Below are 16,724 nucleotides of genomic sequence, written 5' to 3'. Positions count from 1 at the left end.
GTGATGCTGCATCGAACAACATCCGGTTGACGTAACACTATTTAGATACATTCAGAGTGGGAATGTGTTGTTTAACTCTATGGCCCTGGGCTTAATAAACTGTTCCTGCGTCTGATTGGTTGATCTGAGAAGAAGTTACATGATTTGGGCTTAAAAACACTCATTCTGTTTCCCAGTCCCATCCAGGCCAATGGTTTGCCTCCTATGGGACAAAGAATACTTTGAATGTTATTTTTAGGTTTGGAAAAGCTCATCTGCTTTTCCCTAGGTGAGAGGCAGCACATCTGATCCCATCAAACAGCATGCTCCCTTTCCCTGTGCCTCAGCCCAGCTGTCTAATGCGCTCTCTCTCTCTCTCTTTCTCTCTCTCTCTCTCTCTCTCTCTCTCTCTCTCTCTCTCTCTCTCTCTCTCTCTCTCTCTCTCTCTCTCTCTCTCTCTCTCCTCTCTCTCTCTCTCTCTCTCTCTCTCTCTCTCTCTCCTCTCTCTCTCTCTCTCTCTCTCTCTCTCTCTCTCTCTCTCTCTCAATTCAATTCAATTCAAGGGGCTTTATTGGCATGGGAAACATGTGTTAACATTGCCAAAGCAAGTGAGGTAGATAATATACAAAAGTGAAATAAACAATAAAAATGAATAAAAATGAAGAGTAACCATTACAAATACAGAAGTTTCAAAACAAAAAAGACATCACAAATGTCATATTATATATATATATATATATATATATATATATATATATATATATATATATATATATATATATATATATATATATACAGTGTTGTAACAATGTACAAATGGTTAAGGGTACACAAGGGAAAATAATATCTCTCTCTCTCTCTCTCTCTCTCTCTCTCTCTCTCTCTCTCTCTCCCTCTCTCTCTCTCTCTCTCTCTCTCTCTCTCTCTCTCTCTCTCTCTCTCGCCAATGATGAGAGGGGGGAAGAGGGATGTGAGTGATGATTATGATGATGGTGTGGTGGTGATGAAAAAACTGAGGCTATTGTAACATATTGTTGAAGGTCCTATAATCGAGCGAGTACTATGTGTTTTAAACATCTGTGTGTTCGACTCACATGAAGGACTACACATACCAGAGCTCCATATTAGCAGGGCACAGAGGGGAGTGCCTGTCTGTCTAGTGGTTTGAGGGGAAGTTCCAGTGAGAATGAAGAATGTGCTACAGAAAGAACCCAAACTATTAGAATCCCCCCCAAAATAATACATATATTTTCACCTGGCAAAGTGGCAAGTTTTAATCTGATCTGCATTCCATTGAAAACCAGTAAAATACAATTAAAAACCGGGCCCAGAGTGGAGGTGTAGCGTAAGGATTTAAAGGTGTAGAGACTAAAGAAAGATTGACTGAATGATAAATATAATATTTATTACATTTGCTTCATGCTTCGATTTAGATATGGCAGCTTATTCCCTCCTCATTGGTATCAATTTATTTAAATGCAATTAAACCTCCTAAGAATATGATTTTTAAACAATAGTTCTGGTCAAAGTCAATATTATCCGTGCTTTAGTTTACTGTGTTTTCAAATAGCATGTTAGTCCTTGACATTCGCGGCACTAGGACCCTGTAATAGGTGCAGCAGGATATCCCTCTGGACTCCGTAGGGAAACCAGACGCATGCGCTCATTTTACTAGCAGCACCTCTCGATCCGTACAGCACGCGGAGTGGGATAAAATATAACAAAACGTTGTACCTGCTTAAAGGAGCCGTGGTCTGTGTGGTACCACCAACCAACCCACCGCGTTTTCAAAGAAAACCTCCATTGCTTGGACCTTGAACGGAAAATATTGAAAGTGTTTTTTATAAAGAAGGAACTGAGAAACGACTTTAACAAGTGGATACTGTAGGTTAGTGGTACTTTTGCAGACGCCGAAGAGATATATAAACGAGATTACTCGGCAAGGAAGATGAGAAAAACAATACCTGCAAATTAGGACCAGCTGCTCAGGACTTCTACAGAAGTGGTCCATTGGACAAGAATGGCTTGATTTTTTTTTTTGCGTGAATGATGGGCAGATTTTGACAGCAGCACTCATGCTTCACGGAAAGAAAAAGAAAGTTTGTTGCGTCTGATTTGGATATTATATTCTGAGACGCGTTGTGTTGTCTATATTTCTATAAATCGGCGAGACCACCTGTTTGGTGTCGGATATTCATCATGTCCAAAGTGATCCAAAAGAAGAATCACTGGACCACTAAAGTTAACGAGTGCGCGGTCCTCAAAGACACTCGCGGTGACTTAAGTGTGCAATTGCTCGGTGGTGCGGAGAACGGAGAGTTCGCCTACATCGGACAAGTTAACGATGGTATCGTGGTTTACAAAAATGGAACATTAACAGAGGGGGCGTTGATATTGGAAGTAGAGAACCTCTCGGTCTCTGGGTTGCCCCTGTATGATGTACAGACAGTGATAAAGAATTGCAGTGGTCCCATCAGATTGAGAACGGTCAGACAAGGTAAGAGATGACACTGAAGCAGCAGAGCGTCCCAGAGCGCCTCATTCGTCCACACTGAGTGATGTATGAAAATGGACAAGGCACTAAAATGTTATGTAATAAGTATGTACTAAATCATTTCCCACTTCAGAATCCCATTCAAGGTTTTAGTTCCGTCAGATATGTACATACTCATACATTGTGAGTGATTTATGTATGTTGAATTGCCCTTTTCCCCTTAAAACAACACCCACATGCCTTGCATTTCAGCAGTTAAATTACTTATGATTGGAGTGTACCATAACGAGGCTGTAGGTGATATCTTGGCTGTCGCCTACCCATTAGGCCTAAGGCACGTATTGATAGTTGACTACATCCCAACCTCTGCTCATACCATAGCAGGAAGATGACAACATTAACAAAAGCATACAAACAGCAGCTCTGGCCAGTGTGAACTGTTCATGGTCAACTTGACTCATCCTGGCCTTGTAGTTTGACACTAAGCCAATGTGACACAAACCCAGTGTGTCTGGCAGGCTTGTATGAATGCTCAGAGCTATGATGTAGTGCCTGTGCCACTCTGGGATTGGACTGATTTTTAAAACGTTTCTTTGTGGTTGAAAAATATATTTTTTCCACATCTATTTGTTTATAAACCCTGAGCACATATTCCTACTTCATTGGCCCAAATAAGGAGCCACTGGATGGGCAACCTGCGGACTACCTACTTTCTTGTCAGTTTCATACAACAAATTCCCAACTCAACACAGTCCATGCCGCATGGTTCTAGTTATGGTTGATGAATCCCCTCTGTCTAGCCTAATGGGAAGAAGGTGGCCATCCTGCCCATGCTCATAATGACTTGAGACAATATCAGGAAGCTGGCCAATCAGCTCCCACTCCAGTCCCAGTGCTCCACCAGGCTCATTTCCAGATCCTGTTTGGAGGGATGGAGGAGGGGATGCCGTGGCAATACAGTCACATGACCATATGCCATTTCAGGTTTTAAAAATTCATGCTGTCTAGGAAATGTTCTCCCTAATCAGGAAAATATGTTTGGCCACAAGGGCCATCTGTATCCTATGTTCAGTTTAAATGTCCTAATTTAGCACAAATCAATGTCTACTTTATTTAACTAGGCAAGTCAGTGAAGTACAAATTCTTATTTAGAATGATGGCCTAGGAACAGTGGGCTAACTGCCTTGTTCAGGGGCAGATCTAAAGATTTTTACCTTGTCAGCTCTGGGATTCGATCCAGCAACCTTTCGGTTACTGGCCCAACGCTCTAACCACTAGGGAATCTACCGTGGCTGTCATTTTCATAGTTTGATGACTGTGAAGGCAAAAGGTGGTGCTGATTAGACTATTGTCCATCAGGTGGAAAGCGTTTCTGCATCCTCACTGAAGTTCAGGGTACAGGCTGGGCATAGCATGTTTTGGTGCCGACTATGGCTTTTTATCGGCCAACAGTACGTTGTTTTGTAGGGGGATTGACTACAGTACACACCTTACTGAGCTGCCACCGGGTGCCACATGTCATTATATGGCCATGCTGCTGTATTGACACAGTAGCTCTGGCAGAGTCATTAACTGGATTATGTAATATGTGCGTAGTTTCGACATGTATTTCCACACTCCCTGCTTTGTTGAAAGGACTCCTGCTGTATATCATAAAAAGAGAGACATGTTTTTGATTGACATTTCCTATGTAATACATTTAGTCTCAGTCTGTTGGGTATCTAGTCTGAACACTAAACTGTTTTTGAGGGAACTTGGTTGCAGATTATTATCATGTCTGAAATTATGATAAAAAATAATCTATTCGGGTAGTACCCTGGTCTAAATTTCCTCTACCCCCCCCCCACACCACACACACACACACACACACACACACACACACACACGGAGGCTTTAACATGGAAGCGGATTAGTGTACCTCAAGGCTCCCATAGTTAATGGACCCATGTGTTATTTAGCAAGTCCTCGTGTGTGTTTGCTGTGGGATCAGTGCATGGCGCTCCATGGGGCTGGGCCGATCAGACCAGGCAGCATGAAACACAGCATCAAGGTCAGGGGTCAGTGAGGAGGTATTTAGTGTCTGGATCACATCAGAGCACAGCATAACTCCATGTGATGCTGTTAATCCCCTCCTAATATACTACACTGGGCTGACTGAGTCAGTTATTCAGCCAGGGATCAGTCCGAAGGAAAGGCAAAGACAAGTTAATTTACAGTGGTATTCAATTTTTTAAAGTTTCACCAACATGTGTGGCTAGCCTGAAACTTTGCAGGCTCAGCAGATTTAAACTCTGTTGTAAATCCACAAGGAAGAAGTTAAACTTTTAAAAATTGTGGTGCGATTATAGCTAGCTGGTCCTGTGGCTCAGATTTATGGCAGTATGGGTGGTAGGTCGAGAATCTCTTTTTCAGTGGGTGTGTATTCATGGATGCCAAGGGAGGCCAGGCTTCCCCAAAAATGTACCAAGAAGAAATCTATAATTATAATATTCTCTGTCATAATTTACCTTTATTCGCAAGAGGCTGAATACAATCTATATACAAAAGTATGTGGACACCCCTGCAACAGGTGTATAAAACTGCATGGTTGTGTGCAATCATTGGCAGTAGAATGGTCTTATTGAAGAGCTTAGTGACTTTCAATGTGGCATTGTCATAGGATGGCACCTTTCCAACAAGTCAGTTCGTCAAATGTCTGTCCTGCTAGAGCTGCCCAGGTCAACTGTGTGCTGTAATTGTAAAGTGGAAACGTCTAGGAGCAACAACAGCTCAGCCATGAAGTGGTAGGCCACACAAGCTCACAGAACGGGACTGCAGAGTGCTAATTCATAAAAATTGTCTCATCGGTTGCAACACTCACTACCGAGTTCCGAACTGCCTCTGGAAGCAATGCCAGCACAATAACTGTTCGTCTGGAGCTTCATGAAATGGGTTTCCTTGGCCCAGCAGCCGCACACAAGCCTAAGGAAACACTGTCACCACTGATAAATCCACTATAATTGAGAATTTCAATAAGCATTTTTCTACGGCTGGCCATGCTTTCTACCTGGTTACTCCTACCCCTGTCAACAGCAACTCGCCCAAGTCTTCCCCAGCTGATGTTCTGAAAGAGCTGCAAAATCTGGACCCCTACAAATCAGCCGGGCTAGACAATCTGGACCCTTTCTTTCTAAAATTATCTGCCGAAATTGTTGCCACCCCCATTACTAGCCTGTTCAACCTCTCTTTCGTGTCGTCTGAGATTCCCAAAGATTGGAAAGCAGCTGCGGTCATCCCCCTCTTCAAACGGGGGGACACTCTTGACCCAAACTGCTACAGACCTATATCTATCCTACCCTGCCTTTCTAAGGTCTTCGAAAGCGAAGTCAACAAACAGATTACCGACCATTTCAAATCTCACCATACCTTCTCTGCAATCTGGTTTCAGAGCTGGTCATGGGTGCACCTCAGCCATGCTCAAGGTCCTAAACGATATCTTAACCGCCATCGATAAGAAACATTACTGTGCAGCCGTATTCATTGATCTGGCCAAGGCTTTCGACTCTGTCAATCACCACATCCTCATTGGCAGACTCGACAGCCTTGGTTTCTCAAATGATTGCCTCGTCTGGTTCACCAACTACTTCTCTGATAGAGTTCAGTGTGTCAAATCGGAGGGTCTGCTGTCCGGACCTCTGGCAGTCTCTATGGGGGTTCCACAGGGTTAAATTCTTGGACCGACTCTCTTCTCTGGATACATCAATGATGTCGCTCTTGCTGCTGGTGAGTCTCTGATCCACCTCTACGCAGACAACAGCATTCTGTATACTTCTGGCCCTTCTTTGTACACTGTGTTAACAACCCTCCAGGCAAGCTTCAATGCCATACAACTCTCCTTCCGTGGCATCCAATTGCTCTTAAATACAAGTAAAACTAAATGCATGCTCTTCAATCGATCGCTGCCTGCACCTGCCCGCCTGTCCAACATCACTACTCTGGACGGCTCTGACTTAGAATACGTGGACAACTACAAATACCTAGGTGTCTGGTTAGACTGTAAACTCTCCTTCCAGACCCACATCAAACATCTCCAATCCAAAGTTAAATATAGAATTGGCTTCCTATTTCGCAACAAAGCATCCTTCACTCATGCTGCCAAACATACCCTTGTAAAACTGACCATCCTACCAATCCTCGACTTCGGCGATGTCATTTACAAAATAGCCTCCAATACCCTACTCAACAAATTGGATGCAGTCTATCACAGTGCAATCCGTTTTGTCACCAAAGCCCCATATACTACCCACCATTGCGACCTGTACGCTCTCGTTGGCTGGCCCTTGCTTCATACTCGTCGCCAAACCCAATGGCTCCATGTCATCTACAAGACCCTGCTAGGTAAAGTCCCCCCTTATCTCAGCTCGCTGGTCACCATAGTATCACACACCTGTAGCACACGCTCCAGCAGGTATATCTCTCTGGTCACCCCCAAAACCAATTCTTTCTTTGGCCGCCTCTCCTTCCAGTTCTCTGCTGCCAATGACTGGAATGAACTACAAAAATCTCTGAAACTGGAAACGCTTATCTCATTCACTAGCTTTAAGCACCAACTGTCAGAGCAGCTCACAGATTACTGCACCTGTACATAGCCCACCTATAATTTAGCTCAAACAACTACCTCTTTCCCTACTGTATTTATTTTATTTATTTATTTTGCTCCTTTGCACCCCATTATTTTTATACTTTGCACATTCTTCCACTGCAAATCTACCATTCCAGTGTTTCACATGCTATATTGTAATTACTTTGCCACCATGGCCTTTTTTTGCCTTTACCTCCCTTATCTCACCTCATTTGCTCACATCGTATATAGACTTGTTTATACTCTATTGACTGTATGTTTGTTTTACTCCATGTGTAACTCTGTGTCTTTGTATGTGTCGAACTGCTTTGCTTTATCTTGGCCAGGTCGCAATTGTAAATGAGAACTTGTTCTCAATTTGCCTACCTGGTTAAATAAAGGTGAAATAAAAAAAATACAAATGAAAAAATAAGATCACCATGCTCAATGCCAAGCGTCGGCTGGAGTGGTGTAAATCTCGCCGCCATTGGAAACGCGTTCTCTGGAGTGATGAATCACGCTTCACCATCTGGCAGTCTGACAGATGAATCTGGGTTTGGCGAATGCCAGGAGAAAGCTACCTGCATAGTGCCAACTGTAACATTTGGTGGAAGAGGAATAATGGTCTGGGGCTGTTTTTCATGGTTCGGGCTAGGCCCCTTAATTCCAGTGAAGGGAAATCTTAACGCTACAGTATATAATAACATTCTAGATGATTCTGTGCTTCCAACTTTGTGGAAACAGTCTGGGGAAGGCCCTTTCTGTTTCAGCATGACAATGCCCCTGTGCCCTGTTTTTATTTAACTAGGCACAAAGCGAGGTCTATTCAGAAATGGTTTGTCGAGATCGGTGTGGAAGAACTTGACTGGCCTGCAAAGAGTCCTGACCCCGACCCCAGTGAACACTTTTGGGATAAATTGGAACGCCGACTGCGGGCCAGGCCTAATCACCCAACATCAGTGCCCGAACTCACTAATGCTCTTGTGGCTGAATGGATGCAAGTCCCCTCAGCAATGTTCCAACATCTAGTGGAAAACCTTCCCAGAAGAGTGGAGGCTGTTCAAGCAGCAAAGGGGGACCAACTCCATACTAATGGCCATGATTTTGGATTGAGAAGTTCGGCAAGCAAGTGACCACACACTACATGACCAAAAGTATATCTTACCGGAGAAAGCATCTGAGCGAGCGAAACAGCGCCTCTCTGTATGTGTAGCCCATCTCTCTGATGCTGTCTGGCCAAAAGGATTATAACATTGTTGTCGCCCGTAGCATTGAATGCATGGGAAGCCAGTGGTCATATGGCTTCCCTTTTTATATATAAAAAAAACTGCATAAGCAATGTGTGCATTTTACCACCAGAGATGTTTCCATCAAATGGACTTGTTGGAGATACAAAGCTGTGCGTGATGACGTAGTGCACATAAAAACACATTCATCTTATGTAATGGATTTAAAAAATCTAAATGGAATGGGTTTTCATCACATTTACAACTCTACTGATGGTTTTCTAACCAAAACTATTGCGTTTTATATAGCGAGTGTAGCCCACTCTGGGATTGACACATGCACTCTAGCCAACCGCGCACTCTAGCCAACTCAATCTGTGCGCTGTTGGCTAGAGCACACCTATTGGCCCTTTCCTAAAGTAGCCATGGATGGAGATGGGGATTTGGACTTGTGGTTTTACTTAATTTTCCATTCTGGCCAAAGATTATAACGGAGATTCTGATCCAACCAGAAATTAATCATTGTGCCCCTGGCCTGAGAGGATGGAAGTTTAATATGTAGCTAGATGTAGAAGGCTAATGTTAACTAGCTGGCTCAATGTTGCCCGTGAAAGGAAGTTAGGCTAGCAAGCATTTTAGCCAGGTAGCCTAGGACACAGACAATCACAACCATGGACAGCCACATCATATTTAGCTTACGTTGATTGGACTATATTGTTTTTGTTATCTTTTAGTTGTCACTGTATTAAACTAAGCAGAGGTGGAATAGTGGAATAGTGGAGGCAGCTCCTGTTTTCTTTGCGACTTGCGGTAACTCTCCGGTGTTCTCAATTGTTGTTTAGTGGTCCCGAAAATGTTGGAAACATTAACTTGCTTGACCATGCTGTAGGTCATGTTTGTTACATGCAATCTGCTTTGTGAACTTCACCAGACAGAGGTTGCTCTCCGGTTTTATGATGAAACATGGGTGTGGTTGAATATATTCTGCAGCTGTGTCTTATTGTCTCGGCCTTCTGCTTGTAATATCACGGTGTCAAGGCATATGAACTAACAGGTTATAGAGCAAACAAAGCAATTATCACAACACAGGTTGTAATATGGCTTTTTTATTCTGACTTGGCTTCACCAGTGGTATAAAAAAACAAAAACATTTAGTATATCTATTTATGTTTTTTTTACCCAAGTGTTGCTACTGTTCTCCTTCTGTCTTTGCATGTGGAAGCATTTATTTCCTTTTCCTCTGTGTGAACCCCCACAGCCCCCCCATCTTTTGTATTCTCTGACACAGTTGAGCAGCTCAACTTCCCCTACACAATGTGTTCAGACACAATCTCTGGGTTTAATTGATCTGTGTTAGTTACAAAGGAAGTGCTCCAGCTGCTTCCGCTGTGCTCCAGTCTCTTTCTGCCTGCCTGTCTGGATGGACGGTGTTTTGCCCTTCAGATCCATTCTAATTGTGAGCCCATGATGTTCAGAACTCCTGTCAACAGCCTCTTCATCATCATGGTCAGTCCTCAAGGAGGATACAGTCGGTGACATTCTTGAATTTCTCCAACCCCCCCTCTTGATTTCCTGTCAGACGATGAAGTCGCACACGTCTTGTTGAGTGGCTGAGATTTGGATTTAGAGCTTCTAGATATTTCTCCCAGTTCTCAGTCTTCACTTCCCATCTCTTTAACACATCCCAAGCAGTGGATCATTTGACAAATCTACTCCTAAGGCCTCTGCTTATTTCCACATTGTCAATGTGGCTGTCATATTAGCATAATCCCATATGTGGGAGGTGTTTTTCAGGCACAGTCGTGTGCCGTACCACAGTGTATATGGCGTCTAATGGCTGAGGGGTTTGGGAATGAGCTTACTGTGAAGCCTTTGACTGCTATGGTAAGTTTGATTTAAATCCGTCCCATTGCAGTGACATCAGAAGAGCATTGCGTTCCACAGTCATTCTACAATCCCACACGGTGTTCATTAGAAGGTTCAGTTGACCGTTATACAAAGTTGTGTTCTTCACATCCAACGCATGCAGGAATCTAATCATCATTGCATTTGATTTTGATTTGATCAGCCTGGAGCTGAGCGGGGCAGATTGTGACTCATGCTGATGTGCCAAAGCCTTCTGTCAGTTTTGCCGTTGTTTTCTGCAAATTAGACGCAGTATTGCTCCAACGGGCATACTGCTACCAGGAAGTCAATTTATATGAGCAGAAGTAGATGTTAATAGTCTTGGCGGCATAGAAGTCAAGAATCTTCCATGTTCAAATGACATACTAATAAGCAGGAGCCCATAAACTCACACATGCCTTATCTCTGCTATTGTCATAAAATATGAAAATAGCTTTGGAATCTAAAATATTCATTTGCTTTGATTATTTTTACTTGTATTTAGTCTATCCTCTGTTCTCTGGAGATGCTTTTTTCTTTACCTTTTTAATTATACTTAGACCAGACCAGTGCCCTGGGTCCGATTACACATCTCATTAGCTTCTGCTGGTGCCCACCCATCTCTATCACACACACACACACACACACACACACACACACACACACACACACACACACACACACACACACATTTCTTGGGGATTTGAAGACAGGCAGTCCTGATTAAGAGGATTATATAGACATGGTTGTGTTTTCCACAATAGCCAGCAGACTACACACACACTCTGGTGTTGTGTGTTTCTGTTGGGTCTGGAAGCTCATGGCATACACACACACACATACACACACTCTGGGGTGGTGTGTTTCTGTAGGGTCTGGAAGCCCATGGCATACACACACACTGGGGTGGTGTGTTTCTATAGGGTCTGGAAGCCCAAGGCATGGCATATACACACACTGGGGTGGTGTGTTTCTGTTGGGTCTGGAAGCCCATGGCATACACACACACACATACACACACTCTGGGGTGGTGTGTTTCTGTAGGGTCTGGAAGCCCATGGCATACACACACACACATACACACACACTGGGGTGGTGTGTTTCTATAGGGTCTGGAAGCCCAAGGCATGGCATACACACACCAGAGGAATCCCCAGTCCACCTCTCTAGCATGCTGTCTCATTCTTCTTCATCAGCTCAGTCTCCATCTTCTCTTTTGCTCCTCCATTCTCTCTCAATCTTTGATCGTCTCTCTCTTTGTCATCTGAGTGTGTGAATTGTGCAGCCTCTTGATGATGGGGTTCAAATCAAATCAAATTGTATTTGTCACATACACATGGTTAGCAGATGTTAATGCGAGTGTAGCAAAATGCTTGTGCTTTTAGTTCCGACAATGCAGTAATAACCAACAAGCAATCTAACTAACAATTCCAAAACTACTGGGGATAAAGAATATGTACATAAAGATATATGAATGAGTGATGGTACAGAACGGCATAGGCAAGATACAGTAGATGGTATCGAGTACAGTATATACATATGAGATGAGTATGTAAATAAAGTGGCTAGTGATACATGTATTACATAAAGATGCAGTAGATGATATAGAGTACAGTATATACGTATACATATGAGATTAATAATGTAGGGTATGTAAACATTATATTAGGTAGCATTGTTTAAAGTGGCTAGTGATAGATTTTACATTTCCCATCAATTCCCATTATTAAAGTGGCTGGAGTTGAGTCAGTGTGTTTGCAGCAGCCACTCAATGTTAGTGGTGGCTGTTTAACAGTCTGATGGCCTTGAGATAGAAGCTGTTTTTCAGTCTCTCGGTCCCAGCTTTGATGCACCTGTACTGACCTCGCCTTCTGGATGATAGTGGGGTGAACAGGCAGTGGCTCGGGTGGTTGTTGTCCTTGATGATCTTTATGGCCGTTTTTCAGTCTCTCGGTCCCAGCTTTGATGTACCTGTACTGACCTCGCCTTCTGGATGATAGCGGGGTGAACAGGCAGTGGCTCGGGTGGTTGTTGTCCTTGATGATCTTTATGACCTTCCTGTAACATCGGTGGTGTGGGTGTCCTGGAGGGCAGGTAGTTGCGTTGTGCAGACCTCACTACCCTCTGGAGAGCCTTACGGGTGTGGGCGGAGCAGTTGCCGTACCAGGCGGTGATACAGCCCGCCAGGATGGTCTCGATTGTGCATCTGTAGAAGTTTGTGAGTGATTTTGGTGACAAGCCAAACTGCTTCAGCCTCCTGAGGTTGAAGAGGCGCTGCTGCGCCTTCTTCACGATGTTGTCTGTGTGGGTGGACCAATTCAGTTTGTCTGTGATGTGTATGCCGAGGAACTTAACTTACTACCCTCTCCACTACTGTTCCATCGATGTGGATAGGGGGGTGTTCCCTCTGCTGTTTCCTGAAGTCCACAATCATCTCCTTAGTTTTGTTGACGTTGAGTGTGAGGTTATTTTCCTGACACCACACTCCGAGGGCCCTCACCTCCTCCCTGTAGGCCGTCTCGTCGTTGTTGGTAATCAAGCATACCACTGTTGTGTCGTCCGCAAACTTGATGATTGGTCTCAGATGTCTGTGAACTAACTTGGGATGACTTGGCAGAACCCTTCTCCCCATGTTAACTCTTGAAAATATACCGTACCATAAGGACCTTCATGGGAGTTGTGGATTAGTGTGTGTCACATGGCATTGCAGTAAGTACCATTTTCAGTAGTGACACTTGGTGGGTCGACGAAACAAACACATTTGTATAACGAGAACCAGACTGGGTGCAAATGTGTGTGTTTTACACAGGACTATGATTTACATCTACCATCTGTGTTTCTGGTGTCTGTTCAGGATATGTTTTGATGATTCATGTTTGTAAAAATCCTGCATTAGCATGCTCTCTGAGCACATTTGACATTTAATCACCACCCAAATGTCATTCATTAATTATAATTGTTATTCATTTAGACCCTCATTAGTCACTATGAATTACCTAGAGAAACATGTATGTGTGTGTGTGTGTGTGTGTGTGTGTGTGTGGGGTGGGGTGGGGGGTACTTCAGGAGTTTACTCCAAATCTCTCATCTGGAAATGTCAGCTGCTGTGATTGACCAGCATTTGGTTTCCTTGATGGACAAAGCATGTGGCTGTTAGCTGGACACTGCTGTTATCTAATGCTCCAAAATGGTGGTGTTTAACAACCGATGTCATCATCTGTACAGGTGGGCTACATCTATATGCTCAGCAATATGTGGGGCAATATGTGGTGGTAATATAGTGCCAAATGCCATAGCCATGGTCATATACAGTGCAGGGCAGTACGTTTCTCTCTAGCAGACCTTTAAACATGTCCTGTCCTGGTCCCTTCATCCACACCTAAGACTTGCTGGGCACAGAGATTACAACCAGACTCGGCACGTTATCAACACCTTCATAATGACTCCTAGTTCAGACGACACACACGGGTGTTGCACTGCTGGACCCCTGTAGACACATGCTGGTCCGCTCTTTCACATCATCCACATCGTACCTTGTAGCTCACTTGCGCAATACTCTCTGTGTGTGTGTGTGTGTGTTCATACTGTTCACGGTCCTCCCAACGGCAGCAATCGGCATAGACTTTTTAGAAAGCTCTGTTCTTCTGTCCTTCCTAGCATGGCCAGATAGTTAGCAGCAGTTCTGTAGTGCTGTGATCTGATTGGCTGTGATGGTGGACGTCTGTTTCCGTGACGACTCCCAATGGGAGTGGAGGAGTGGCGCAGATGCCACGGGTCAGGGCCGGAGGCGTCCCCAATGTGACATGTGCTGTTCACTCTGTCCCCATCGATCAATCGCTCCTCTCCCTCAGGCAGGCACGCCAGGAAAACAGTCCCCCTCAACAATTTTTCTCCCTGTCATGGCGTGGGCAGGCCAGCCAGAACATGCCCCACACACAGGCATACACATCTCCTTTTTAACACAGTTGCTGGTGACATTGGCTATGAATGTTTCCTAAAAAACATATTGAATTAGGTGAAATGTTGTCTTACATGGAGACTGTTGTTCTCGCTAATAGAACAGGCGCCCCCTCCCTCACAGTACAGTACCTCGCCCTACACACACCCCTATGGAAACAATGATGTTATGACTATGTCAAGGAGTTAATTTCCATGCCTTTATTTATGCTTAGATTCTCCCTGACTAACCAGCAGAGAGACTGACAAGCTGAATTTAACGAACTGTTTGAAGTAGATGCTTGTGGCCAGGCTATTCTGAACCCTTTAATGTGGAGATTTGTACTTTGCTGTGTTAGTCAAAATGTTAATGGCCAGAGTGGTGATCTTTTGGCTCGCTTTGGAATTGCATCATCACTTTTAAAAAGTGCCACACAGCCAGCATCAAACTCTGAGGGTTCAGATATACACACACACACCAATGATCTCTATCACTCTGCAGTGGAATGCTTTATTCATGTACTGGGCGATGTAGGGTTGTACTACAATAGCACATTTCACATGGTAAATAAGATCACCAATTTGACTAAACTATACGGTTCTATTAAAAACATACTTTATGTAAATTGTGTGGTTTTTATAGCTCGCAAAATAAACAAATGTGACTCTAGATGGCAACAATGTTTGTTACTAACATTAGTGCTATTTCCTCCAATCTGCTATTTTGTTGTTGTTTTGTTGCCATGATACACCTACAGGCCTCTGCTCTCTGTCAGCCACAGGGTTTTCTTTACAGGGACCTGCCTATTTTTAATGTTGTCCTTAGGTTTGGTTTTGGTTCTGCTTCTCCTCATGGTGTGGATTAGTGATGAGACTATTCCTACACTGTGTCTGCTAGCAGTAATTGTGATGGAGAAGGAATAGCAAACTGATTATCCACAGCATTGACTTGTTCGTCTTAAAGGGATACTGCACAGCAAACTGATTATCCACAGCATTGACTTGTTCGTCTTAAAGGGATACTGCGAGATTCTGGCAATTAAGATTTTCTTAACCAGAGTCGGATGAACTCTTGGACACCATCTGTATGTGTCTGTGTGCAGCAATGTCGAAGTCTCCAGGTGCGGTAGCATATGCTAGCTAACGTTAGGCTTGGGCGGTGTCCAGATTGTCTTACCTTCATACCGACCTTGTGCCATTCCGGGTTGTTTGGTAATATCGGCACTGAACACACAGGGCTCTATTTTCAAACCCCACTGAACCGTTGTAATTTGAAGGTTGGCAATGCTAACAAGTACATGTAAAATCCCATAGACAGTGCTAACCAATGCATTACAAACATGTTTATAGTCTTTGACCTATTTTCAGGACGACATCCCAGCTCATGAAGTTATAAGTAACAAAACAAAATGCTACTCAGTTTGCTCACTGCAAGGCTCTTGATCCAGTTGGGGATTCTCTGCTGTTACCGGCAAGTGAAGCTTGATTTTGGAGGAAGCTAAACACTTAGCTAGATAGCTAACTAGCTACTAAATGAGCAAACCAAATGAGCAACTGCAGAACATTTAGCACATTTTACACAGTTAACTTAATAGTTTTAAGATCTAACTGGAAAACATTTAGTTGTGAATTCCACACTGTAACTACACTATATATACATGCATACAAAAAAGTATGTGGACACCCCTTCAAATGGCAAGAATGGCGCCGACAGAGATGGTCGCCTCACTTCAGGTCCTTAGAAAATTATGCAGTTATTTGTTTAAAAAAAATGTATTATTTCTTCCATTGTTAGCACAGAAAATCTCAAGTGTTATTACATACAGCCGGGAGGAACTATTGGATATAAAACAATGTCAACTTACCATCATTACGACCAGGAATACGTCTTTCCCGAAGCGGATCCTTTGTTTGGACCTCCACCCTGGACATTGGATTTTATCCCAGAGGCCGACCCAAAACAACGCGGTCGCCACAGGAGAGGCAGACAGCGTGGCCTACTGGTCAGACTCAGATGGCGAGCACACCATCCACCGCTTTCGAGCATATTACTCCCCAATATCCAATCTCTAGATAACAAGGTGGATGAAATTAGGGCACGAGTTGCCTTCCAGAGAGACATCAGAGATTCTCTGTTTCACGGAAACATGGCTCACTCGGGATATGTTATCAGAGTTGGTACAGCCACCTGTTTTTTCACGCATCGCACCGACAAAAACAAACATCTCTCTGGTAAGAAGAAGGGTTGGGGGTGTGTGCCTTATAATTAACGTTTCATGGTGTAATCACAACAACATACAGCAACTCAAGTCCTTTTGTTGAACGGACCTAGAATTCCTTACAATCAAATGCTGACCGCATTATCTTCAAAGAGAATTCTCTTCGATTATAGTCACAGCTGTGTATATCTCCCCCCTCCCCCAAAGCAGATCCCTCATCGGCCCTGAAAGAACTTCACTGGACTCTATATAAACTGGAAACCATACATCCTGAGGCTGCATTTATTGTAGCTGGGGATTTTAACAAAGCTAACCTAAGAACCATACTTCCTAAATTCTGTCAGCATATCAAATGCGTGACCAGAGCTGTTAGCTTTCTGGATCAT

General features: G+C 43.7%; 1 protein-coding gene across 1 annotated transcript in view; it reads left to right on the top strand.

Annotated features, from left to right (window-relative positions):
- The first annotated feature begins 1,638 nt into the window (after positions 1 to 1,638).
- The window catches only part of magi1b (membrane associated guanylate kinase, WW and PDZ domain containing 1b), a 216,373-nt gene continuing 201,287 nt past the window's right edge, over positions 1,639 to 16,724 (top strand). Inside the window, 1 exon segment of the mRNA XM_046342648.1 lies at positions 1,639 to 2,476. Within this exon segment, the coding sequence (XP_046198604.1) occupies positions 2,179 to 2,476 (298 nt within the window). The 5' untranslated portion in view covers positions 1,639 to 2,178.

This window comes from Oncorhynchus gorbuscha, linkage group LG03, assembly GCF_021184085.1.
Source record: "Oncorhynchus gorbuscha isolate QuinsamMale2020 ecotype Even-year linkage group LG03, OgorEven_v1.0, whole genome shotgun sequence".
Lineage (NCBI taxonomy): Eukaryota > Metazoa > Chordata > Actinopteri > Salmoniformes > Salmonidae > Oncorhynchus > Oncorhynchus gorbuscha.
This window is presented reverse-complemented; position numbering and strand designations above follow the sequence as displayed.